This window comes from Salvelinus fontinalis, unplaced genomic scaffold (genome assembly GCF_029448725.1).
Source record: "Salvelinus fontinalis isolate EN_2023a unplaced genomic scaffold, ASM2944872v1 scaffold_0226, whole genome shotgun sequence".
Lineage (NCBI taxonomy): Eukaryota > Metazoa > Chordata > Actinopteri > Salmoniformes > Salmonidae > Salvelinus > Salvelinus fontinalis.
The window spans coordinates 94,208-120,080 of NW_026600435.1; the positions used below are offsets into that span (position 1 = coordinate 94,208).

The 25,873-nt window shown below is 56.9% G+C and overlaps 2 protein-coding genes across 2 annotated transcripts in view; one reads left to right on the forward strand and one right to left on the reverse strand.

Moving 5' to 3' along the window:
• Window positions 1-2,574, reverse strand: part of LOC129844772 (uncharacterized) — a gene marked incomplete at its 3' end in the record, with an annotated part of 45,683 nt that extends 43,109 nt beyond the window's left edge. The window contains exons 1-2 of the mRNA XM_055912877.1: window positions 2,377-2,574; window positions 1,628-2,001 (exon numbers count right to left, since the gene is read on the reverse strand). Of these exons, the coding sequence (XP_055768852.1) occupies window positions 1,628-1,940 (313 nt within the window). The remainder of the gene's footprint in view (window positions 1-1,627; window positions 2,002-2,376) is intronic.
• A 791-nt stretch (window positions 2,575-3,365) lies between these two features.
• The window catches only part of efcc1 (EF-hand and coiled-coil domain containing 1), a 73,070-nt gene continuing 50,562 nt past the window's right edge, over window positions 3,366-25,873 (forward strand). Inside the window, exons 1-2 of the mRNA XM_055912876.1 lie at window positions 3,366-4,207; window positions 4,438-4,967. Of these exons, the coding sequence (XP_055768851.1) occupies window positions 3,494-4,207; window positions 4,438-4,967 (1,244 nt within the window). The 5' untranslated portion in view covers window positions 3,366-3,493. The remainder of the gene's footprint in view (window positions 4,208-4,437; window positions 4,968-25,873) is intronic.

Genomic DNA, 25,873 nt, shown 5'->3' on the forward strand with positions numbered 1-25,873 from the left:
TGTATGGGATAGGGGACAGATAGGGGACAGAGGGTTGATGTATCTGTATGGGATAGGGGACAGATAGGGGACAGAGGGGTGATGTATCTGTATGGGATAGGGGACAGATAGGGGACAGATAGGGGACAGAGGATTGATGTATCTGTATGGGATAGGGGACAGATAGGGGACAGAGGGTTGATGTATCTGTATGGGATAGGGGACAGATAGGGGACAGAGGGTTGATGTATCTGTATGGGATAGGGTATAAATAGGGGTAATGTATCTCTGTGGGATAGGGTACAGATAGAGGTAATGTAGCTCTATGTGATAGGGTATAAATAGGGGTAATGTATCTCTATGGGATAAGGTTTAAATAGGGGTAATGTATCTCTATGGGATAAGGTATAAATAGAGGTAATGTATCTCTATGGGATAAGGTATAAATAGGGGTAATGTATTGATATGGTATAGGGGACAGATAGAGGTAATGTAGCTCTATGGTATAGCGGATAGATAGGGCTAATGTATCTTTATGTTTAGGGTTCAGATAAGGGTAATGTAGAAATATATGGTATAGGATAGGTATGGGATATGGGACAGATAGGGGACAGAGGGTTGATGTATCTGTATGGGATAGGGGACAGATAGGGGACAGAGGGGTGATGTATCTGTATGGTAAAGGGGACAGATAGGGGACAGATAGGGGACAGAGGATTGATGTATCTGTATGGGATAGGGGACAGATAGGGGGGTTGATGTATCTGTATGGGATAGGGGACAGATAGGGGACAGAGGGTTGATGTATCTGTATGGGATAGGGTATAAATAGGGGTAATGTATCTCTGTGGGATAGGGTACAGATAGGGGCAATGTAGCTCCATGATATAGGGGACAGATAGGGGTAGTGTAGCTCCAATATATAGGGGACAGATAGGGGTAATGTAGCTCCAATATATAGGGGACAGATAGGGGTAATGTAGCTCCATGATATAGGGGACAGATATAGGTAATGTAGCTCCAATATATAGGGGACAGATAGGGGTATTGTAGCTCCAATATATAGGGGACAGATAGGGGTAATGTAGTTCCATGATATAGGGGACAGAGAGGGGTAATGTAGCTCTATGGTATAGGGGACAGATAGGGGCAATGTAGCTCCATGATATAGGGGACAGATAGGGGTAGTGTAGCTCCAATATATAGGGGACAGACAGGGGTAATGTAGCTCCAATATATAGGGGACAGATAGGGGTAATGCAGCTCCAATATATAGGGGACAGATAGGGGTAGTGTAGCTCCAATATATAGGGGACAGATAGGGGTAATGTAGCTCCAATATATAGGGGACAGATAGGGGTAATGTAGCTCCAATATATAGGGGACAGATAGGGGTAATGTAGCTCTATGGTATAGGGGACAGATATAGGTAATGTAGCTAATGTAGTCACACTATACACAAGTAACATTCATTTTCTCTCTGTTTTCTATCAAATGAATGTTTGTGAATTCAAATGCTGTGCAATTCTGTTGTTTGCAAATGTCTTTGTGCATGCTACTGTATTTTGTGTGGTATTGACATTTCTATTCATAATGTGCTTGTCTTAGCCTGTTGTAATATGTATCGTCCCAACATATGGTAGTGTACCTTTAGGAATGGCTATAACAATGCTGACAGTCCATTTGACGATATGGGAGCCATCTTTGCTGTTTGTACTGGTCAGGTCATCGGGTATGTCTTTGCTGTCTGTCGTAACGATGACATCCACCGGTGAGCTGGACTCCGAATATGACCTGTCCTGGTCTCTATGTTCTTGTCCCCCAGGGAACATGTCCTCCCTGTCCCTGTCTCTCCCACAGCCTTCTGTCTCTGTGTCCTCCCCCAAATCAGAGTCTGGTGGAGAGGGACAGGGTAGAGAGCTCTTGGAGTCTGGTTCCTCACACAGCGGTCTGGACGCCATGGTTCAGTCACAGCTGGTTGTGGTTAGTAGACAATGTAACTTGACTGACTGAATAACAGACCTGCCAAGGGAACAAACATTGTTGCTTCTAACTTCCTCAAAATGTGAATATATATATAAATAGCGTTGCAGCAAAACAAAGTAAATGTTCATTATTTGATCTCTTTAAAAAAACAAATGCCATGCTCTACACTCCTAACAATGTGTAAATGCTAGGCAAACGCACAGCTTTCTGCAATGCCCAACAATACATGTTACATCTCTACATTATCATGCAACTTTTAAAATCATAATTCACAATGCACAAGCCTACCGTTTACTGTCCTGCTTGCCTGTGTGGGTTGGTGATCCTTCAGGCACATCATTTTCACATCATTTTCACATCATCTGAGTAAAATGACATGTCAACTTTTCTATGAATCACCTTCCTACTTACCGCTCCACGAAATAGTCCTTAGCGCTTTGGTAGACTGGAGGTGCAGTTCGGCAGCTATTTCAGTTTGTGTCCCTTAAATCTTTTACCAATATCATCACTGATACATGGTATATAACCTAATTATTTTCATAATTACGTAGAATCACGGTTTCATCTTTGGCGGAATAATATCAAATGCGGTAGTATGTCACATGAACTGTTTACGTCACCTTAGCAACCAATGTTGCGACAACAACATGGTAACGTTACAATCGCCAGTGTCACATTTTGACATCACAATATATCATAATACATTGATATTATTTATCACAAAAGCCCGATTAGAGGGAAGAATCAAGCATTGCTCTTATCCTGATAATTATGAACGAGATAAAAGATTGTAGACTAATCTGATACTAAAACAAACCATGTTTTTATTAAAAATACAAACAACCCACACAATATTTTAGTAATTTAAAACTCTTAATTTTCATCATTTTCAGCAATTATTTTTTTCAAACTATTTGAAACTATTATAACAAAATCTGAAAAATCATTCAATATGAATTTGTTTCGTGCATGAATAATACCTAGGCTTTTCAAACCATTACCCCCCTCACTGATTCAATTACAGAACAATGAAGCCGTATTGATATCTGCTGGTCGACCAGACATCAGTCCCAACTGCAGCTGATAGGGTTTAACCCTATTGTTTCAAACAAGCTACATGTCAGGACCGTTATTGTAGGTCGCAATATGATATTGCACATTGTATTGTATTGTATACTATCCCATTATTTTATTTTCCTTTCTATAAAATATGATGTGTTCTACTCTTACTGTAGTAGAGTGTAATGTAGTCTAGCCTGCGTTAGAAAAATGTGAACGTGAAAAGCATACATTTTCTTTCTCTACTTTCGAGGAAACCATTTCAAATGTCGCCCCAGTTTATATGTGTTGCGGGGCTGAGCCAAAAGTCGCTTCAAAGAAACGCCCCGCGCGCACGGAGAGCTCCTCTGCAGAAATGCACTTTTATTCAGTCACGGAGAAGAGAACATGGACACAGGATGCTACATCATGATCACTGATACACAACTTGTTTTCTTCTCATCAATGGATTTGTACTGATTTTAAAAGAATGGATAAAATAAGGGATAAAATATTGGATAAAGTGGATAGTTGTGATCTGTACGGCCGACCCGCCCGCAGGACACAATGGATAGCGAGTACCCTGGCGTACCATTACGGACTGGACCGGGGAGTAGAGAACGAAATTATAGTTCTGGCGACCGGACTGGACCAGTATCTGCAGGAGATCTTCCACCACATGGACTGTACAGGAGATGGGAAGATCCCCATGGAGGACTTTAATATTCTGTGTGAGATCTTGGGTTTGAACAAAGACTCTGAGTCGGAGGAGTGTGTGGGGGTCCTGGATAATCTGCCCAGTGAGTTTACCTTCAGACAGTTCCACGCTAAACTCTGCGGATACTTCAGTACCAAGGCTGGGTCCCAGTATGAGAACGGGAGGTTACTGGTCGGGAAAGACAGCGAGCACATAGAAACTCAGATCCGCCTGAGGATCCCTCTGAGGCGGCGAAAGAAGCTGCTATCTCTGGGGGCCGGTAGGAGAGAGAGCCGGGGATCGTCACCGAACTCAGATAGACATTTGCCGGGCTGTCGGCAGCAGCGCGCCTCCTGCACCCGGGAGTGTTACGAGGAGATTGTGGCTCTGGAGGAAGCAGAGGAAAGGATAACTAAACTACAGGATGAGAATGCCAGTCTGAGGGAACTGGTGGAGGATATGAGGGCGGCTCTACAGAGCAGTGATGCCCGCTCCCTGGCACTACAGGTAAGGCTATCCAGATGGGCATCAGTGGCATTGTTATTATTATGTGTTGATGGGAGGATGTAACAAAACATCGCCCTCTAAAGGATCGTTTTAGAATAGAAACACTGACACTTTCAGATGAATATGTTTATGGGAAAGTTGGCTTTGGAAAAGCTATGTTTTAGCAGGTTATTATCCCCCCCATCACTGAACTGGCCATAGCCTACTGCTGTCTGTCTGTCCCCTCCCAGGTAGGACTGTTGAAGAGCCACTCCAAACACAAATCAGAGGGCGGCTGCTTCATCGCTCATCACAAACTATCTGTCCGGACGACCCACAGCAGCAACAACTGCCATGGGAACACCAAGACCCACAACCTCAGTCACATCAAGACGGCCCACAGCAGCAATCCCAGCAGCCAGCATGACCCCAGCCAGTACTCTAGCCTGAGGACCAATAGCCAGTACTCTAGCCTGAGGAGCCTCCTCCATGAGATTGACCCGATCCACAGCTCTCGGGATGGGCAGGTGGAGGAGACCATTCTGTTTAATAAAAAGCTGGAGCAAGAGCTGAAGTCGTCACGGGAGGCAGTGTCGGCGTTAGAGGGGTGTAACAGGGCACTGCAGGTGGAGCAGGGGGACATGAGGAGGAAGGTGGAGGATGCCCGTCAGGCGCTGGTCAGTGGAATGGGGAAGGTCAAAGAGCTGGAGGCTAAAGCCAGCAGAGTACCGGTCCTACAGAGACACATCCAGCAGCTGGAGCAGGAGATCCTCTACTACAGGTTAACACGACTGTACCTTCAGGAAAAAAGCTTCAGAGTTACTCTACATGTTATTCCTCTACTATAGGTCCAGTTCTACCTAGGTGCTTGAGTGGTGGGGTGGCCCTATAGGAGTCTGGTGGTGTAGTGGTAGTGTGGTGACCCTATAGGAGTCTGGTGTAGTGGTGGTGGTGGGGTGGCCCTATAGGAGTCTGGTGTAGTGGTGGTGGGGTGGCCCTATAGGAGTCTGGTGTAGTGGTGGTGGGGTGGCCCCTATAGGAGTCTGGTGTAGTGGTGGTGGGGTGGCCCTATAGGAGTCTGGTGTAGTGGTGGTGGTGGGGTGGCCCCTATAGGAGTCTGGTTTAGTGGTGGTGGTGGGGTGGCCCCTATAGGAGTCTGGTTTAGTGGTGGTGGGGTGGCCCCTATAGGAGTCTGGTGTAGTGGTGGTGGGGTGGCCCTATAGGAGTCTGGTGTAGTGGTGGTGGGGTGGCCCCTATAGGAGTCTGGTGTAGTGGTGGTGGTGGGGTGGCCCCTATAGGAGTCTGGTGTAGTGGTGGTGGTGCGGTGGCCCCTATAGGAGTCTGGTTTAGTGGTGGTGGGGTGGCCCCTATAGGAGTCTGGTGTAGTGGTGGTGGGGTGGCCCTATAGGAGTCTGGTGTAGTGGTGGTGGGGTGGCCCCTATAGGAGTCTGGTGTAGTGGTGGTGGTGGGGTGGCCCCTATAGGAGTCTGGTGTAGTGGTGGTGGTGGGGTGGCCCTATAGGAGTCTGGTGTAGTGGTGGTGGTGGGGTGGCCCCTATAGGAGTCTGGTGTACTGGTGGTGAGGTGGTGGTGGGGTGGCCCCTATAGGAGTCTGGTGTAGTGGTGGTGGGGTGGCCCTATAGGAGTCTGGTGTAGTGGTGGTGGGGTGGCCCCTATAGGAGTCTGGTGTAGTGGTGGTGGTGGGGTGGCCCTATAGTAGTCTGGTGTAGTGGTGGTGGGGTGGCTCCTATAGGAGTCTGGTGTAGTGGTGGTGGGGTGGCCCCTATAGGAGTCTGGTGTAGTGGTGGTGGGGTGGCCCCTATAGGAGTCTGGTGTAGTGGTGGTGGGGTGGCTCCTATAGGAGTCTGGTGTAGTGGTGGTGGGGTGGCCCCTATAGGAGCCTGGTGTAGTGGTGGTGGGGTGGCCCCTATAGGAGTCTGGTCTAGTGGTAGTGTAGTGGTGGTGAGGTGGCCCTATAGGAGTCTGGTGTAGTGGTGGTGGTGGGGTGGCCCTATAGGAGTCTGGTGTAGTGGTGGTGGGGTGGCCCCTATAGGAGTCTGGTGTAGTGGTGGTGGGGTGGCCCTATAGGAGTCTGGTGTAGTGGTGGTGGGGTGGCCCCTATAGGAGTCTGGTGTAGTGGTGGTGGGGTGGCCCCTATAGGAGTCTGGTGTAGTGGTGGTGGGGTGGCCCTATAGGAGTCTGGTGTAGTGGTGGTCGGGTGGCCCCTATAGGAGTCTGGTGTAGTGGTGGTGGTGGGGTGGCCCCTATAGGAGTCTGGTGTAGTGGTGGTGGGGTGGCCCCTATAGGAGTCTGGTGTAGTGGTGGTGGGGTGGCCCCTATAGGGTGGGGGGTGGCCCTATAGGAGTCTGGTATAGTGGTGGTGAGGTGGCCCCTATAGGAGTCTGGTGTAGTGGTGGTGGGGTGGCCCCTATAGGAGTCTGGTTTAGTGGTGGTGGCGTGGCTCTATAGGAGTCTAGTGTAGTGGTGGTGGTGTGGCCCCTATAGGAGTCTGGTGCAGCGGTGGTGGGGTGGCCCCTATAGGAGTCTGGTTTAGTGGTGGTGGTGGGGTGGCCCCTATAGGAGTCTGGTGTAGTGGTGGTGGGGGGGTGGCCCTATAGGAGTCTGGTGTAGTGGTGGTGGGGTGGTGGTGGTGTGGCCCCTATAGGAGTCTGGTGTAGTGGTGGTGGGGTGGCCCTATAGGAGTCTGGTGTAGTGGTGGTGGGGTGGCCCCTATAGGAGTCTGGTGTAGTAGTGGTGGTGTGGCCCCTATAGGAGTCTGGTGTAGTGGTGGGGTGGCCCCTATAGGAGTCTGGTGTAGTGGTGGTGGGGTGGCCCTATAGGAGTCTGGTGTAGTGGTGGTGGGGTGGCTCTATAGGAGTCTAGTGTAGTGGTGGTGGTGTGGCCCCTATAGGAGTCTGGTGTAGTGGTGGTGGGGTGGCCCTATAGGAGTCTGGTGTAGTGGTGGTCGGGTGGCCCCTATAGGAGTCTGGTGTAGTGGTGGTGGTGGGGTGGCCCCTATAGGAGTCTGGTGTAGTGGTGGTGGGGTGGCCCCTATAGGAGTCTGGTGTAGTGGTGGTGGGGTGGCCCCTATAGGGTGGGGGGTGGCCCTATAGGAGTCTGGTATAGTGGTGGTGAGGTGGCCCCTATAGGAGTCTGGTGTAGTGGTGGTGGGGTGGCCCCTATAGGAGTCTGGTTTAGTGGTGGTGGCGTGGCTCTATAGGAGTCTAGTGTAGTGGTGGTGGTGTGGCCCCTATAGGAGTCTGGTGCAGCGGTGGTGGGGTGGCCCCTATAGGAGTCTGGTTTAGTGGTGGTGGTGGGGTGGCCCCTATAGGAGTCTGGTGTAGTGGTGGTGGGGGGGTGGCCCTATAGGAGTCTGGTGTAGTGGTGGTGGGGTGGTGGTGGTGTGGCCCCTATAGGAGTCTGGTGTAGTGGTGGTGGGGTGGCCCTATAGGAGTCTGGTGTAGTGGTGGTGGGGTGGCCCCTATAGGAGTCTGGTGTAGTGGTGGTGGTGTGGCCCCTATAGGAGTCTGGTGTAGTGGTGGGGTGGCCCCTATAGGAGTCTGGTGTAGTGGTGGTGGGGTGGCCCTATAGGAGTCTGGTGTAGTGGTGGTGGGGTGGCTCTATAGGAGTCTAGTGTAGTGGTGGTGGTGTGGCCCCTATAGGAGTCTGGTGTAGTGGTGGTGGGGTGGCCCCTATAGGAGCCTGGTGTAGTGGTGGTGGGGTGGCCCCTATAGGAGTCTGGTCTAGTGGTAGTGTAGTGGTGGTGAGGTGGCCCTATAGGAGTCTGGTGTAGTGGTGGTGGTGGGGTGGCCCTATAGGAGTCTGGTGTAGTGATGGTGGTGGGGTGGCCCCTATAGGAGTCTGGTGTAGTGGTGGTGGGGTGGCCCTATAGGAGTCTGGTGTAGTGGTGGTGGGGTGGCCCCTATAGGAGTCTGGTGTAGTGGTGGTGGGGTGGCCCCTATAGGAGTCTGGTGTAGTGGTGGTGGGGTGGCCCTATAGGAGTCTGGTGTAGTGGTGGTCGGGTGGCCCCTATAGGAGTCTGGTGTAGTGGTGGTGGTGGGGTGGCCCCTATAGGAGTCTGGTGTAGTGGTGGTGGGGTGGCCCCTATAGGAGTCTGGTGTAGTGGTGGTGGGGTGGCCCCTATAGGAGTCTGGTGTAGTGGTGGTGGGGTGGCCCTATAGGAGTCTGGTATAGTGGTGGTGAGGTGGCCCCTATAGGAGTCTGGTGTAGTGGTGGTGGGGTGGCCCCTATAGGAGTCTGGTTTAGTGGTGGTGGGGTGGCTCTATAGGAGTCTAGTGTAGTGGTGGTGTTGTGGCCCCTATAGGAGTCTGGTGCAGTGGTGGTGGGGTGGCCCCTATAGGATCCTGGTGTAGTGGTGGTGGGGTGGCCCCTATAGGAGTCTGGTCTAGTGGTAGTGTAGTGGTGGTGAGGTGGCCCTATAGGAGTCTGGTGTAGTGGTGGTGGGGTGGCCCTATAGGAGTCTGGTGTAGTGGTGGTGGGGTGGCCCCTATAGGTTGGGGGGTGGCCCTATATGTGTCTGGTGTAGTGGTGGTGGTGGGGTGGCCCTATAGGAGTCTGGTGTAGTGGTGGGGTGGCCCCTATAGGAGTCTGGTGTAGTGGTAGTGTAGTGGTGGTGGGGTGGCCCAATAGGAGTCTGGTGTAGTGGTGGCGGGGTGGCCCTATAGGAGTCTGGTGTAGTGGTGGTGGGGTGGTGGTGGTGTGGCCCCTATAGGAGTCTGGTGTAGTGGTGGTGGGGTGGCCCTATAGGAGTCTGGTGTAGTGGTGGTGGGGTGGTGGTGGGGTGGCCCCTATCGGAGTCTGGTGTAGTGGTGGTGGTGGGGTGGCCCCTATAGGAGTCTGGTTTAGTGGTGGTGGTGGGGTGGCCCCTATAGGAGTCTGGTGTAGTGGTGGTGGGGGGTTGGCCCTATAGGAGTCTGGTGTAGTGGTGGTCGGGTGGCCCCTATAGGAGTCTGGTGTAGTGGTGGTGGTGGGGTGGCCCCTATAGGAGTCTGGTGTAGTGGTGGTGGGGTGGCCCCTATAGGAGTCTGGTGTAGTGGTGGTGGGGTGGCCCCTATAGGGTGGGGGGTGGCCCTATAGGAGTCTGGTATAGTGGTGGTGAGGTGGCCCCTATAGGAGTCTGGTGTAGTGGTGGTGGGGTGGCCCCTATAGGAGTCTGGTTTAGTGGTGGTGGGGTGGCTCTATAGGAGTCTAGTGTAGTGGTGGTGGTGTGGCCCCTATAGGAGTCTGGTGCAGTGGTGGTGGGGTGGCCCCTATAGGAGCCTGGTGTAGTGGTGGTGGGGTGGCCCCTATAGGAGTCTGGTCTAGTGGTAGTGTAGTGGTGGTGAGGTGGCCCTATAGGAGTCTGGTGTAGTGGTGGTGGGGTGGCCCTATAGGAGTCTGGTGTAGTGGTGGTGGGGTGGCCCCTATAGGTTGGGGGGTGGCCCTATATGTGTCTGGTGTAGTGGTGGTGGTGGGGTGGCCCTATAGGAGTCTGGTGTAGTGGTGGGGTGGCCCCTATAGGAGTCTGGTGTAGTGGTAGTGTAGTGGTGGTGGGGTGCCCCTATAGGAGTCTGGTGTAGTGGTGGTGGGGTGGTGGTGGTGTGGCCCCTATAGGAGTCTGGTGTAGTGGTGGTGGGGTGGCCCTATAGGAGTCTGGTGTAGTGGTGGTGGGGTGGTGGTGGGGTGGCCCCTATCGGAGTCTGGTGTAGTGGTGGTGGTGGGGTGGCCCCTATAGGAGTCTGGTTTAGTGGTGGTGGTGGGGTGGCCCCTATAGGAGTCTGGTGTAGTGGTGGTGGGAGGGTGGCCCTATAGGAGTCTGGTGTAGTGGTGGTGGGGTGGTGGTGGGGTGGCCCCTATCGGAGTCTGGTGTAGTGGTGGTGGTGGGGTGGCCCCTATAGGAGTCTGGTTTAGTGGTGGCGGGGTGGCCCCTATAGGAGTCTGGTGTAGTGGTGGTGGTGAGGTGGCCCCTATAGGAGTCTGGTGTAATGGTGGTGGGGTGGCACATATAGGAGTCTGGTGTAGTGATGGTGGGGTGGCCCGTATAGGAGTCTGGTGTAGTGGTGGTGGGGTGGCCCCTATAGGAGTCTGGTGTAGTGGTGGTGGGGTGGCCCTATAGGAGTCTGGTGTAGTGGTGGTGGTGGGGTGGCCCCTATAGGAGTCTGGTGTAGTGGTGGTGGGGTGGCCCTATAGGAGTCTGGTGTAGTGGTGGTGGGGTGGCCCTATAGGAGTCTGGTGTAGTGGTGGTGGTGCGGTGGCCCCTATAGGAGTCTGGTGTAGTGGTGGTGGGGTGGCCCCTATAGGAGTCTGGTGTAGTGGTGGTGGGGTGGCCCTATAGGAGTCTGGTGTAGTGGTGGTGGGGTGGCTCTATAGGAGTCTAGTGTAGTGGTGGTGGTGTGGCCCCTATAGGAGTCTGGTGTAGTGGTGGTGGGGTGGCCCTATAGGAGTCTGGTGTAGTGGTGGTGGGGTGGCTCTTTAGGAGTCTAGTGTAGTGGTGGTGGTGTGGCCCCTATAGGAGTCTGGTGTAGTGGTGGTGGGGTGGCCCCTATAGGAACCTGGTGTAGTGGTGGTGGGGTGGCCCCTATAGGAGTCTGGTCTAGTGGTAGTGGTGAGGTGGCCCTATAGGAGTCTGGTGTAGTGGTGGTGGGGTGGCCCTATAGGAGTCTGGTGTAGTGGTGGTGGGGTGGCCCTATAGGAGTCTGGTGTAGTGGTGGTGGGGTGGTGGTGGGGTGGCCCCTATAGGAGTCTGGTGTAGTGGTGGTGGGGTGGCCCCTATAGGTTGGGGGGGTGGCCCTATAGGAGTCTGGTGTAGTGGTGGTGGGGTGGCCCCTATAGGTTGGGGGGGTGGCCCTATATGAGTCTGGTGTAGTGGTGGTGGGGTGGCCCTATAGGAGTCTGGTGTAGTGGTGGGGTGGCCCCTATAGGAGTCTGGTGTAGTGGTGGTGGGGTGGCCCTATAGGAGTCTGGTGTAGTGGTGGTGGGGTGGCTCTATAGGAGTCTAGTGTAGTGGTGGTGGTGTGGCCTCTATAGGAGTCTGGTGTAGTGGTGGTGGGGTGGCCCCTATAGGAGCCTGGTGTAGTGGTGGTGGGGTGGCCCCTATAGGAGTCTGGTCTAGTGGTAGTGTAGTGGTGGTGAGGTGGCCCTATAGGAGTCTGGTGTAGTGGTGGTGTGTTGGCCCTATAGGAGTCTGGTGTAGTGGTGGTGGGGTGGCCCCTATAGGTTGGGGGGGTGGCCCTAAATGAGTCTGGTGTAGTGGTGGTGGGGTGGCCCTATAGGAGTCTGGTGTAGTGGTGGGGTGGCCCCTATAGGAGTTTGGTGTAGTGGTAGTATAGTGGTGGTGGGGTGGCCCTATAGGAGTCTGGTGTAGTGGTGGTGGGGTGGCCCTATAGGAGTCTGGTGTAGTGGTGGTGGGGTGGTGGTGGTGTGGCCCCTATAGGAGTCTGGTTTAGTGGTGGTGGGGTGGCCCTGTAGGAGTCTGGTGGTGGTGTGGCCCCTATAGGAATCTGGTTTAGTGGTGGGGGGGTGGCCCTATAGGAGTCTGGTGTAGTGGTGTTGGGGTGGTGTTGGGGTGGCCCCTATCGGAGTCTGGTGTAGTGGTGGTGGTGGGGTGGCCCCTATAGGAGTCTGGTTTAGTGGTGGTGGGGTGGCCCCTATAGGAGTCTGGTGTAGTGGTGGTGGGGTGGCCCCTATAGGAGTCTGGTGTAGTGGTGGTGGTGAGGTGGCCCCTATAGGAGTCTGGTGTAGTGGTGGTGGGGTGGCCCCTATAGGAGTCTGGTGTAGTGATGGTGGGGTGGCCCCTATAGGAGTTTGGTGTAGTGGTGGTTGTGAGGTGGCCCCTATAGGAGTCTGGTGTAGTGGTGGTGGGGTGGCCCCTATAGGTTGGGGGGGTGGCCCTATATGAGTCTGGTGTAGTGGTGGTGGGGTGGCCCTATAGGAGTCTGGTGTAGTGGTGGGGTGGCCCCTATAGGAGTCTGGTGTAGTGGTGGTGGGGTGGCCCTATAGGAGTCTGGTGTAGTGGTGGTGGGGTGGCTCTATAGGAGTCTAGTGTAGTGGTGGTGGTGTGGCCTCTATAGGAGTCTGGTGTAGTGGTGGTGGGGTTGCCCCTATAGGAGCCTGGTGTAGTGGTGGTGGGGTGGCCCCTATAGGAGTCTGGTCTAGTGGTAGTGTAGTGGTGGTGAGGTGGCCCTATAGGAGTCTGGTGTAGTGGTGGTGTGTTGGCCCTATAGGAGTCTGGTGTAGTGGTGGTGGGGTGGCCCCTATAGGTTGGGGGGGTGGCCCTAAATGAGTCTGGTGTAGTGGTGGTGGGGTGGCCCTATAGGAGTCTGGTGTAGTGGTGGGGTGGCCCCTATAGGAGTTTGGTGTAGTGGTAGTATAGTGGTGGTGGGGTGGCCCTATAGGAGTCTGGTGTAGTGGTGGTGGGGTGGCCCTATAGGAGTCTGGTGTAGTGGTGGTGGGGTGGTGGTGGTGTGGCCCCTATAGGAGTCTGGTTTAGTGGTGGTGGGGTGGCCCTGTAGGAGTCTGGTGGTGGTGTGGCCCCTATAGGAATCTGGTTTAGTGGTGGGGGGGTGGCCCTATAGGAGTCTGGTGTAGTGGTGTTGGGGTGGTGTTGGGGTGGCCCCTATCGGAGTCTGGTGTAGTGGTGGTGGTGGGGTGGCCCCTATAGGAGTCTGGTTTAGTGGTGGTGGGGTGGCCCCTATAGGAGTCTGGTGTAGTGGTGGTGGGGTGGCCCCTATAGGAGTCTGGTGTAGTGGTGGTGGTGAGGTGGCCCCTATAGGAGTCTGGTGGATTGGTGGTGGGGTGGCCCTATAGGAGTCTGGTGTGGTGGTGGTTGGGTGGCTCTATAGGAGTCTGGTGTAGTGGTGGTGGTGGGGTGGCCCTATAGGAGTCTGGTGTAGTGGTGGTGGTGGGGTGGCCCCTATAGGAGTCTGGTGTAGTGATGGTGGGGTGGCCCCTATAGGAGTCTGGTGTATTGGTGGTGGGGTGGCCCTATAGGAGTCTGGTGTAGTGGTGGTGGGGTGGCCCTATAGGAGTCTGGTGTAGTGGTGGTGGGGTGGCCCCTATAGGGTGGGGGGTGGCCCTATAGGAGTCTGGTATAGTGGTGGTGAGGTGGCCCCTATAGGAGTCTGGTGTAGTGGTGGTGGGGTGGCCCCTATAGGAGTCCGGTGTAGTGGTGGTGGGGTGGCCCTATAGGAGTCTGGTGTAGTAGTGGTGGGGTGGCCCTATAGGAGTCTGGTGTAGTGGTGGTGGGGTGGCCCATATAGGTTGGGGGGTGGCCCTATATGTGTCTGGTGTAGTGGTGGTGGTGGGGTGGCCCTATATGTGTCTGGTGTAGTGGTGGTGGTGGGGTGGCCCTATAGGAGTCTAGTGTAGTGGTGGTGGTGGGGTGGCCCTATAGGAGTCTGGTGTAGTGGTGGTGGTGGGGTGGCTCCTATAGGAGTCTGGTGTAGTCATGGTGGTGTGGCCCCTATAGGAGTCTGGTGTAGTGGTGGTGGGGTGGCCCCTATAGGAGTCTGGTGTAGTGGTGGTGGGGTGGCCCCTATAGGAGTCTGGTGTAGTGGTGGTGGGGTGGCCCTATAGGAGTCTGGTGTAGTGGTGGTGGGGTGGCCCCTATAGGAGTCTGGTGTAGTGGTGGTGGGGTGGCCCTATAGGAGTCTGGTGTAGTGGTGGTGGGGTGGCCCCTATAGGAGTCTGGTGTAGTGGTGGTGGGGTGGCCCCTATAGGAGTCTGGTGTAGTGGTGGTGGGGTGGCCCAATAGGAGTCAGGTGTAGTGGTGGTGGGGTGGCCCCTATAGGAGTCTGGTGTAGTGGTGGTGGGGTGGTGGTGGGGTGGGGTGGCCCCTATAGGAGTCTGGTGTAGTGGTGGTGGTGGGGTGGGGTGGCCCCTATAGGAGTCTGGTGTAGTGGTGGTGGGGTGGCTCCTATAGGAGTCTGGTTTAGTGGTGGTGGGGTGGCCCCTATATGAGTCTGGTGTAGTGGTGGTGGGGGGGTGGCCCCTATAGGAGTCTGGTTTAGTGGTGGTGGGGTGGCCCCTATAGGAGTCTGGTGTAGTGATGGTGGTGGGGTGGCCCCTATAGGAGTCTGGTGTAGTGGTGGTGGGGTGGCCCCTATAGGAGTCTGGTGTAGTGATGGTGGTGGGGTGACCCCTATAGGAGTCTGGTGTAGTGGTGGTGGGGTGGTGGTGGGGTGGCCCCTATCGGAGTCTGGTGTAGCGGTGGTGGTGGGGTGGCCCCTATAGGAGTCTGGTGTAGTGGTGGTGGTGAGGTGGACCCTATAGGAGTCTGGTGTAGTGGTGGTGGGGTGGCCCCTATAGGAGTCTGGTGTAGTGATGGTGGTGGGGTGGCCCCTATAGGAGTCTGGTGTAGTGGTGGTGGGGTGGCCCCTATAGGAGTCTGGTGTAGTGATGGTGGGGTGGCCCCTGTAGGAGTCTGGTGTAGTGGTGGTGGGGTGGCCCTATAGGAGTCTGGTGTAGTGGTGGTGGTGGGGTGGCCCCTATAGGAGTCTGGTGTAGTGGTGGTGGGGTGGCCCCTATAGGAGTCTGGTGTAGTGGTGGTGGTGGGGTTGCCCCTATAGGAGTCTGGTGTAGTGGTGGTGGGGTGGCCGCTATAGGAGTCTGGTGTAGTGATGGTGGGGTGGCCCCTATAGGAGTCTGGTGTAGTGGTGGTGGGGTGGCCCTATAGGAGTCTGGTGTAGTGGTGGTGGTGGGGTGGCCCCTATATGAGTCTGGTGTAGTGGTGGTGGTGAGGTGGCCCCTATAGGAGTCTGGTGTAGTGGTGGTGGGTTGGCCCTATAGGAGTCTTGTGTAGTGGTGGTGGTGGGGTGGCCCCCATAGGAGTCTGGTGTAGTGGTGGTGGTGGGGTGGCCCCTATAGGAGTCTGGTGTAGTGGTGGTGGGGTGGCCCTATAGGAGTCTGGTGTAGTGGTGGTGGTGGGGTGGCCCCTATAGGAGTCTGGTGTAGTGGTGGTGGGGTGGCCCTATAGGAGTCTGGTGTAATGGTGGTGGGGTGGCCCCTATAGGAGTCTGGTGTAGTGGTGGTGGGGTGGCCCTATAGGAGTCTGGTGTAGTGGTGGTGGTGTGGTGGCCCTATAGGAGTCTGGTGGTGTAGTGGTAGTGTGGTGGCCCTATAGGAGTCTGGTGTAGTGGTGGTGGTGGGGTGGCCCTATAGGAGTCTGGTGTAGTGGTGGTGGGGTGGCTCCTATAGGAGTCTGGTGTAGTGGTGGTGGTGGGTTGGCCCCTATAGGAGTCTGGTGTAGTGGTGGTGGGGTGGCCCTATAGGAGTCTGGTGTAGTGGTGGTGGTGGGGTGGCCTTATAGGAGTCTGGTGTAGTGGTGGTGAGGTGGTGGTGGGGTGGCCCCTATAGGAATCTGGTGTAGTGGTGGTGGGGTGGCCCCTATAGGAGTCTCGTGTAGTGGTGGTGGGGTGGCCCTATAGGAGTCTGGTGTAGTGGTGGTGGTGGGGTGGCCCCTATAGGATTCTGGTGTAGTGGTGGTGGGGTGGCCCCTATAGGAGTCTGGTGTAGTGATGGTGGGGTGGCCCTATAGGAGTCTGGTGTAGTGGTGGTGGGTTGGCCCCTATAGAAGTCTGGTGTAGTGGTGGTGGGGTGGCCCCTATAGGAGTCTGGTGTAGTGGTGGTGGGGTGGCCCTATAGGAGTCTGGTGTAGTGGTGGTGGGGTGGCCCTATAGGACTCTGGTGTAGTGGTGGTGGGGTGGCCCCTATAGGAATCTGGTGTAGTGGTGGTGGTGGGGTGGCCCCTATAGGAGTCTGGTGTAGTGGTGGTGGGGTGGCCCTATAGGAGTCTGGTGTAGTGGTGGTGGGGTGGCCCCTATAGGAGTCTGGTGTAGTGGTGGTGGTGGGGTGGCCCTATAGGAGTCTGGTGTAGTGGTGGTGGGGTGGCCCTATAGGAGTCTGGTGTAGTGGTGGTGGGGTGGCCCTTATAGGAGTCTGGTGTAGTGATGGTGGGGTGGCCCCTATAGGAGTCTGGTGTACTGGTGGTGGTGGGGTGGCCCCTATAGGAGTCTGGTGTAGTGGTGGTGGGGTGGCCCCTATAGGAGTCTGGTGTAGTGGTGGTGGTGGGGTGGCCCCTATAGGAGTCTGGTGTAGTTGTGGTGGTGTAGTGGTGGTGGGGTGGCCCCTATAGGAGTCTGGTGTAGTGGTGGTGGGGTGGCCCCTATAGGAGTCTGGTGCAGTGGTGGTGGGGTGGTGGTGGTGTGGCCCCTATAGGAGTCTGGTTTAGTGGTGGTGGGGTGGCCCTGTAGGAGTCTGGTGGTGGTGTGGCCCCTATAGGAATCTGGTTTAGTGGTGGGGGGGTGGCCCTATAGGAGTCTGGTGTAGTGGTGTTGGGGTGGTGGTGGGGTGGCCCCTATCGGAGTCTGGTGTAGTGGTGGTGGTGGGGTGGCCCCTATAGGAGTCTGGTTTAGTGGTGGTGGGGTGGCCCCTATAGGAGTCTGGTGTAGTGGTGGTGGGGTGGCCCCTATAGGAGTCTGGTGTAGTGGTGGTGGTGAGGTGGGCCCTATAGGAGTCTGGTGTAGTGGTGGTGGGGTGGCCCTATAGGAGTCTGGTGTAGTGGTGGTGGGGTGGCCCCTATAGGAGTCTGGCGTAGTGATGGTGGGGTGGCCTCTATAGGAGTCTGGTGTAGTGATGGTGGTGGGGTGGCCCCTATAGGAGTCTGGTGTAGTGGTGGTGGTGTAGTGGTGGTGGTGTGGCCCCAATCGGAGTCTGGTGTAGTGGTGGTGGTGGGGTGGCCCCTATAGGAGTCTGGTGTAGTGGTGGTGGGGTGGCCCCTATAGGAGTCTGGTGTAGTGGTGGTGGGGTGGCCCCTATAGGAGTCTGGTGTAGTGGTGGTGGGGTGGCCCCTATAGGAGTCAGGTGTAGTGGTGGTGGGGTGGCCCTATAGGAGTCTGGTGTAGTGGTGGTGGGGTGCTGGTGGGGTGGCCCCTATAGGAGTGTGGTGTAGTGGTGGTGGGGTGGCCCCTATAGGAGTCTGGTGTAGTGGTGGTGGTGGGGTGGCCCTATAGGAGTCTGGTGTAGTGGTGGTGGGGTGGCCCTATAGGAGTCTGGTGTAGTGGTGGTGGGGTGGCCCCTATAGGAGTCTGGTGTAGTGGTGGTGGTGGGGTGGCCCCTATAGGAGTCTGGTGTAGTGGTGGTGGGGTAGCTCCTATAGGAGTCTGGTGTAGTGGTGGTGGGGTGGCCCCTATAGGAGTCTGGTGTAGGGGTGGTGGGGTGGCCCCTATAGGAGTCTGGTGTAGTGGTGGTGGGGTGGCCCTATAGGAGTCTGGTGTAGTGGTGGTGGGGTGGCCCTATAGGAGTCTAATGTAGTGGTGGTGGTGGGGTGGCCCCTATAGGAGTCTGGTGTAGTGATGGTGGGGTGGCCCCTATAGGAGTCTGGTGTAGTGGTGGTGGTGAGGTGGCCCCTATAGGAGTCTGGTGTAGTGGTGGTGGGTTGGCCCTATAGGAGTCTGGTGTAGTGGTGGTGGTGGGGTGGCCCCCATAGGAGTCTGGTGTAGTGGTGGTGGTGGGGTGGCCCCTATAGGAGTCTGGTGTAGTGGTGGTGGGGTGGCCCTATAGGAGTCTGGTGTAGTGGTGGTGGTGGGGTGGCCCCTATAGGAGTCTGGTGTAGTGGTGGTGGGGTGGCCCTATAGGAGTCTGGTGTAATGGTGGTGGGGTGGCCCCTATAGGAGTCTGGTGTAGTGGTGGTGGGGTGGCCCTATAGGAGTCTGGTGTAGTGGTGGTGGTGTGGTGGTCCTATAGGAGTCTGGTGGTGTAGTGGTAGTGTGGTGGCCCTATAGGAGTCTGGTGTAGTGGTGGTGGTGGGGTGGCCCTATAGGAGTCTGGTGTAGTGGTGGTGGGGTGGCCCTATAGGAGTCTGGTGTAGTGGTGGTGGTGGGGTGGCCCCTATAGGAGTCTGGTGTAGTGGTGGTGGGGTGGCCCTATAGGAGTCTGGTGTAATGGTGGTGGGGTGGCCCCTATAGGAGTCTGGTGTAGTGGTGGTGGGGTGGCCCTATAGGAGTCTGGTGTAGTGGTGGTGGTGGGGTGGCCCTATAGGAGTCTGGTGTAGTGGTGGTGGGGTGGCTCCTATAGGAGTCTGGTGTAGTGGTGGTGGTGGGTTGGCCCCTATAGGAGTCTGGTGTAGTGGTGGTGGGGTGGCCCTATAGGAGTCTGGTGTAGTGGTGGTGGTGGGGTGGCCCTATAGGAGTCTGGTGTAGTGGTGGTGAGGTGGTGGTGGGGTGGCCCCTATAGGAATCTGGTGTAGTGGTGGTGGGGTGGCCCCTATAGGAGTCTGGTGTAGTGGTGGTGGTGGGGTGGCCCCTATAGGAGTCTGGTGTAGTGGTGGTGGAGTGGCCCTATAGGAGTCTGGTGTAGTGGTGGTGGTGGGGTGGCCCCTATAGGATTCTGGTGTAGTGGTGGTGGGGTGGCCCCTATAGGAGTCTGGTGTAGTGATGGTGGGGTGGCCCTATAGGAGTCTGGTGTAGTGGTGGTGGGGTGGCCCCTATAGGAGTCTGGTGTAGTGGTGGTGGGGTGGCCCCTATAGGAGTCTGGTGTAGTGGTGGTGGGGTGGCCCTATAGGAGTCTGGTGTAGTGGTGGTGGGGTGGCCCTATAGGAGTCTGGTGTAGTGGTGGTGGGGTGGCCCCTATAGGAGTCTGGTGTAGTGGTGGTGGGGTGGCCCCTATAGGAGTCTGGTGTAGTGGTGGTGGGGTGGCCCGATAGGAGTCTGGTGTAGTGGTGGTGGGGTGGCCCCTATAGGAGTCTGGTGTAGTGGTGGTGGTGGGGTGGCCCTATAGGAGTCTGGTGTAGTGGTGGTGGGGTGGCCCTATAGGAGTCTGGTGTAGTGGTGGTGGGGTGGCCCTTATAGGAGTCTGGTGTAGTGATGGTGGGGTGGCCCCTATAGGAGTCTGGTGTAGTGGTGGTGGTGGGGTGGCCCCTATAGGAGTCTGGTGTAGTGGTGGTGGGGTGGCCCCTATAGGAGTCTGGTGTAGTGGTGGTGGTGGGGTGGCCCCTATAGGAGTCTGGTGTAGTTGTGGTGGTGTAGTGGTGGTGGGGTGGCCCCTATAGGAGTCTGGTGTAGTGGTGGTGGGGTGGCCCCTATAGGAGTCTGGTGCAGTGGTGGTGGGGTGGTGGTGGTGTGGCCCCTATAGGAGTCTGGTTTAGTGGTGGTGGTGGGGTGGCCCCTATAGGAGTCTGGTTTAGTGGTGGGGGGGTGGCCCTATAGGAGTCTGGTGTAGTGGTGTTGGGGTGGTGGTGGGGTGGCCCCTATCGGAGTCTGGTGTAGTGGTGGTGGTGGGGTGGCCCCTATAGGAGTCTGGTTTAGTGGTGGTGGGGTGGCCCCTATAGGAGTCTGGTGTAGTGGTGGTGGGGTGGCCCCTATAGGAGTCTGGTGTAGTGGTGGTGGTGAGGTGGCCCCTATAGGAGTCTGGTGTAGTGGTGGTGGGGTGGCCCTATAGGAGTCTGGTGTAGTGGTGGTGGGGTGGCCCCTATAGGAGTCTGGTGTAGTGATGGTGGGGTGGCCCCTATAGGAGTCTGGTGTAGTGGTGGTGGTGGGGTGGCCCCTATAGGAGTCTGGTGTAGTGGTGGTGGTGTAGTGGTGGTGGTGTGGCCCCTATCGGAGTCTGGTGTAGTGGTGGTGGTGGGGTGGCCCCTATAGGAGTCTGGTGTAGTGGTGGTGGGGTGGCCCCTATAGGAGTCTGGTGTAGTGGTGGTGGGGTGGCCCCTATAGGAGTCTGGTGTAGTGGTGGTGGGGTGGCCCCTATAGGAGTCTGGTGTAGTGGTGGTGGGGTGGCCCTATAGGAGTCTGGTGTAGTGGTGGTGGGGTGGTGGTGGGGTGGCCCCTATAGGAGTCTGGTGTAGTGGTTGTGGGGTGGCCCCTATAGGAGTCTGGTGTAGTGGTGGTGGTGGGGTGGCCCTATAGGAGTCTGGTGTAGTGGTGGTGGGGTGGCCCTATAGGAGTCTGGTGTAGTGGTGGTGGGGTGGCCCCTATAGGAGTCTGGTGTAGTGGTGGTTGTGGGGTGGCCCCTATAGGAGTCTGGTGTAGTGGTGGTGGGGTAGCTCCTATAGGAGTCTGGTGTAGTGGTGGTGGGGTGGCCCCTATAGGAGTCTGGTGTAGTGGTGGTGGGGTGGCCCCTATAGGAGTCTGGTGTAGTGGTGGTGGGTTGGCCCTATAGGAGTCTGGTGTAGTGGTGGTGGTGGGGTGGCCCCTATAGGAGTCTGGTGTAGTGGTGGTGGGGTGGCCCCTATAGGAGTCTGGTGTAGTGGTGGTGGGTTGGCCCTATAGGAGTCTGGTGTAGTGGTGGTGGTGGGGTGGCCCCCATAGGAGTCTGGTGTAGTGGTGGTGGTGGGGTGGCCCCTATAGGAGTCTGGTGTAGTGGTGGTGGGGTGGCCCTATAGGAGTCTGGTGTAGTGGTGGTGGTGGGGTGGCCCCTATAGGAGTCTGGTTTAGTGGTGGTGGTGGGGTGGCCCTATAGGAGTCTGGTGTAATGGTGGTGGGGTGGCCCCTATAGGAGTCTGGTGTAGTGGTGGTGGGGTGGCCCTATAGGAGTCTGGTGTAGTGGTGGTGGTGTGGTGGCCCTATAGGAGTCTGGTGGTGTAGTGGTAGTGTGGTGGCCCTATAGGAGTCTGGTGTAGTGGTGGTGGTGGGGTGGCCCTATAGGAGTCTGGTGTAGTGGTGGTGGGGTGGCTCCTATAGGAGTCTGGTGTAGTGGTGGTGGTGGGGTGTCCCCTATAGGAGTCTGGTGTAGTGGTGGTGGGGTGGCCCTATAGGAGTCTGGTGTAGTGGTGGTGGTGGGGTGGCCTTATAGGAGTCTGGTGTAGTGGTGGTGAGGTGGTGGTGGGGTGGCCCCTATAGGAATCTGGTGTAGTGGTGGTGGGGTGGCCCCTATAGGAGTCTGGTGTAGTGGTGGTGGTGGGGTGGCCCCTATAGGAGTGGTGTAGTGGTGGTGGGGTGGCCCTATAGGAGTCTGGTGTAGTGGTGGTGGTGGGGTGGCCCCTATAGGATTCTGGTGTAGTGGTGGTGGGGTTGCCCCTATAGGAGTCTGGTGTAGTGATGGTGGGGTGGCCCTATAGGAGTCTGGTGTAGTGGTGGTGGGGTGGCCCCTATAGGAGTCTGGTGTAGTGGTGGTGGGGTGGCCCCTATAGGAGTCTGGTGTAGTGGTGGTGGGGTGGCCCTATAGGAGTCTGGTGTAGTGGTGGTGGGGTGGCCCTATAGGAGTCTGGTGTAGTGGTGGTGGGGTGGCCCCTATAGGAGTCTGGTGTAGTGGTGGTGGGGTGGCCCCTATAGGAGTCTGGTGTAGTGGTGGTGGGGTGGCCCTATAGGAGTCTGGTGTAGTGGTGGTGGGGTGGCCCCTATAGGAGTCTGGTGTAGTGGTGGTGGTGGGGTGGCCCCTATAGGAGTCTGGTGTAGTGGTGGTGGGGTGGCCCTATAGGAGTCTGGTGTAGTGGTGGTGGGGTGGCCCCTATAGGAGTCTGGTTTAGTGGTGGTGGGGTGGCCCCTATAGGAGTCTGGTGTAGTGGTGGTGGGGTGGCCCCTATAGGAGTCTGGTGTAGTGGTGGTGGTGAGGTGGCCCCTATAGGAGTCTGGTGTAGTGGTGGTGGGGTGGCCCTATAGGAGTCTGGTGTAGTGGTGGTGGGGTGGCCCCTATAGGAGTCTGGTGTAGTGATGGTGGGGTGGCCCCTATAGGAGTCTGGTGTAGTGGTGGTGGTGGGGTGGCCCCTATAGGAGTCTGGTGTAGTGGTGGTGGTGTAGTGGTGGTGGTGTGGCCCCTATCGGAGTCTGGTGTAGTGGTGGTGGTGGGGTGGCCCCTATAGGAGTCTGGTGTAGTGGTGGTGGGGTGGCCCCTATAGGAGTCTGGTGTAGTGGTGGTGGGGTGGCCCCTATAGGAGTCTGGTGTAGTGGTGGTGGGGTGGCCCCTATAGGAGTCTGGTGTAGTGGTGGTGGTGGGGTGGCCCCTATAGGAGTCTGGTGTAGTGGTGGTGGGGTGGCTCCTATAGGAGTCTGGTGTAGTGGTGGTGGGGTGGCCCCTATAGGAGTCTGGTGTAGTGGTGGTGGGGTGGCCCCTATAGGAGTCTGGTGTAGTGGTGGTGGGGTGGCCCTATAGGAGTCTGGTGTAGTGGTGGTGGGGTGGCCCTATAGGAGTCTGTTGTAGTGGTGGTGGTGGGGTGGCCCCTATAGGAGTCTGGTGTAGTGATGGTGGGGTGGCCCCTATAGGAGTCTGGTGTAGTGGTGGTGGTGAGGTGGCCCCTATAGGAGTCTGGTGTAGTGGTGGTGGGTTGGCCCTATAGGAGTCTGGTGTAGTGGTGGTGGTGGGGTGGCCCCCATAGGAGTCTGGTGTAGTGGTGGTGGTGGGGTGGCCCCTATAGGAGTCTGGTGTAGTGGTGGTGGGGTGGCCCTATAGGAGTCTGGTGTAGTGGTGGTGGTGGGGTGGCCCCTATAGGAGTCTGGTGTAGTGGTGGTGGGGTGGCCCTATAGGAGTCTGGTGTAATGGTGGTGGGGTGGCCCCTATAGGAGTCTGGTGTAGTGGTGGTGGGGTGGCCCTATAGGAGTCTGGTGTAGTGGTGGTGGTGTGGTGGCCCTATAGGAGTCTGGTGGTGTAGTGGTAGTGTGGTGGCCCTATAGGAGTCTGGTGTAGTGGTGGTGGTGGGGTGGCCCTATAGGAGTCTGGTGTAGTGGTGGTGGGGTGGCCCCTATAGGAGTCTGGTGTAGTGGTGGTGGGGTGGCCCTATAGGAGTCTGGTGTAATGGTGGTGGGGTGGCCCCTATAGGAGTCTGGTGTAGTGGTGGTGGGGTGGCCCTATAGGAGTCTGGTGTAGTGGTGGTGGTGTGGTGGCCCTATAGGAGTCTGGTGGTGTAGTGGTAGTGTGGTGGCCCTATAGGAGTCTGGTGTAGTGGTGGTGGTGGGGTGGCCCCTATAGGAGTCTGGTGTAGTGGTGGTGGTGAGGTGGCCCCTATAGGAGTCTGGTGTAGTGGTGGTGGGGTGGCCCTATAGGAGTCTGGTGTAGTGGTGGTGGGGTGGCCCCTATAGGAGTCTGGTGTAGTGATGGTGGGGTGGCCCCTATAGGAGTCTGGTGTAGTGGTGGTGGTGGGGTGGCCCCTATAGGAGTCTGGTGTAGTGGTGGTGGTGTAGTGGTGGTGGTGTGGCCCCTATCGGAGTCTGGTGTAGTGGTGGTGGTGGGGTGGCCCCTATAGGAGTCTGGTGTAGTGGTGGTGGGGTGGCCCCTATAGGAGTCTGGTGTAGTGGTGGTGGGGTGGCCCCTATAGGAGTCTGGTGTAGTGGTGGTGGGGTGGCCCCTATAGGAGTCTGGTGTAGTGGTGGTGGTGGGGTGGCCCCTATAGGAGTCTGGTGTAGTGGTGGTGGGGTGGCTCCTATAGGAGTCTGGTGTAGTGGTGGTGGGGTGGCCCCTATAGGAGTCTGGTGTAGTGGTGGTGGGGTGGCCCCTATAGGAGTCTGGTGTAGTGGTGGTGGGGTGGCCCTATAGGAGTCTGGTGTAGTGGTGGTGGGGTGGCCCTATAGGAGTCTGTTGTAGTGGTGGTGGTGGGGTGGCCCCTATAGGAGTCTGGTGTAGTGATGGTGGGGTGGCCCCTATAGGAGTCTGGTGTAGTGGTGGTGGTGAGGTGGCCCCTATAGGAGTCTGGTGTAGTGGTGGTGGGTTGGCCCTATAGGAGTCTGGTGTAGTGGTGGTGGTGGGGTGGCCCCCATAGGAGTCTGGTGTAGTGGTGGTGGTGGGGTGGCCCCTATAGGAGTCTGGTGTAGTGGTGGTGGGGTGGCCCTATAGGAGTCTGGTGTAGTGGTGGTGGTGGGGTGGCCCCTATAGGAGTCTGGTGTAGTGGTGGTGGGGTGGCCCTATAGGAGTCTGGTGTAATGGTGGTGGGGTGGCCCCTATAGGAGTCTGGTGTAGTGGTGGTGGGGTGGCCCTATAGGAGTCTGGTGTAGTGGTGGTGGTGTGGTGGCCCTATAGGAGTTTGGTGGTGTAGTGGTAGTGTGGTGGCCCTATAGGAGTCTGGTGTAGTGGTGGTGGTGGGGTGGCCCTATAGGAGTCTGGTGTAGTGGTGGTGGGGTGGCTCCTATAGGAGTCTGGTGTAGTGGTGGTGGTGGGGTGTCCCCTATAGGAGTCTGGTGTAGTGGTGGTGGGGTGGCCCTATAGGAGTCTGGTGTAGTGGTGGTGGTGGGGTGGCCTTATAGGAGTCTGGTGTAGTGGTGGTGGGGTGGCCCCTATAGGAATCTGGTGTAGTGGTGGTGGGGTGGCCCCTATAGGAGTCTGGTGTAGTGGTGGTGGTGGGGTGGCCCCTATAGGAGTGGTGTAGTGGTGGTGGGGTGGCCCTATAGGAGTCTGGTGTAGTGGTGGTGGTGGGGTGGCCCCTATAGGATTCTGGTGTAGTGGTGGTGGGGTGGCCCCTATAGGAGTCTGGTGTAGTGATGGTGGGGTGGCCCTATAGGAGTCTGGTGTAGTGGTGGTGGGGTGGCCCCGTATAGGAGTCTGGTGTAGTGGTGGTGGGGTGGCCCCTATAGGAGTCTGGTGTAGTGGTGGTGGGGTGGCCCTATAGGAGTCTGGTGTAGTGGTGGTGGGGTGGCCCTATAGGAGTCTGGTGTAGTGGTGGTGGGGTGGCCCTATAGGAGTCTGGTGTAGTGGTGGTGGGGTGGCCCCTATAGGAGTCTGGTGTAGTGGTGGTGGGGTGGCCCCTATAGGAGTCTGGTGTAGTGGTGGTGGTGGGGTGGCCCCTATAGGAGTCTGGTGTAGTGGTGGTGGAGTGGCCCTATAGGAGTCTGGTGTAGTGGTGGTGGTGGGGTGGCCCCTATAGGATTCTGGTGTAGTGGTGGTGGGGTGGCCCCTATAGGAGTCTGGTGTAGTGATGGTGGGGTGGCCCTATAGGAGTCTGGTGTAGTGGTGGTGGGGTGGCCCCTATAGGAGTCTGGTGTAGTGGTGGTGGGGTGGCCCCTATAGGAGTCTGGTGTAGTGGTGGTGGGGTGGCCCTATAGGAGTCTGGTGTAGTGGTGGTGGGGTGGCCCTATAGGAGTCTGGTGTAGTGGTGGTGGGGTGGCCCCTATAGGAGTCTGGTGTAGTGGTGGTGGGGTGGCCCCTATAGGAGTCTGGTGTAGTGGTGGTGGGGTGGCCCGATAGGAGTCTGGTGTAGTGGTGGTGGGGTGGCCCCTATAGGAGTCTGGTGTAGTGGTGGTGGTGGGGTGGCCCTATAGGAGTCTGGTGTAGTGGTGGTGGGGTGGCCCTATAGGAGTCTGGTGTAGTGGTGGTGGGGTGGCCCTTATAGGAGTCTGGTGTAGTGATGGTGGGGTGGCCCCTATAGGAGTCTGGTGTAGTGGTGGTGGTGGGGTGGCCCCTATAGGAGTCTGGTGTAGTGGTGGTGGGGTGGCCCCTATAGGAGTCTGGTGTAGTGGTGGTGGTGGGGTGGCCCCTATAGGAGTCTGGTGTAGTTGTGGTGGTGTAGTGGTGGTGGGGTGGCCCCTATAGGAGTCTGGTGTAGTGGTGGTGGGGTGGCCCCTATAGGAGTCTGGTGCAGTGGTGGTGGGGTGGTGGTGGTGTGGCCCCTATAGGAGTCTGGTTTAGTGGTGGTGGTGGGGTGGCCCCTATAGGAGTCTGGTTTAGTGGTGGGGGGGTGGCCCTATAGGAGTCTGGTGTAGTGGTGTTGGGGTGGTGGTGGGGTGGCCCCTATCGGAGTCTGGTGTAGTGGTGGTGGTGGGGTGGCCCCTATAGGAGT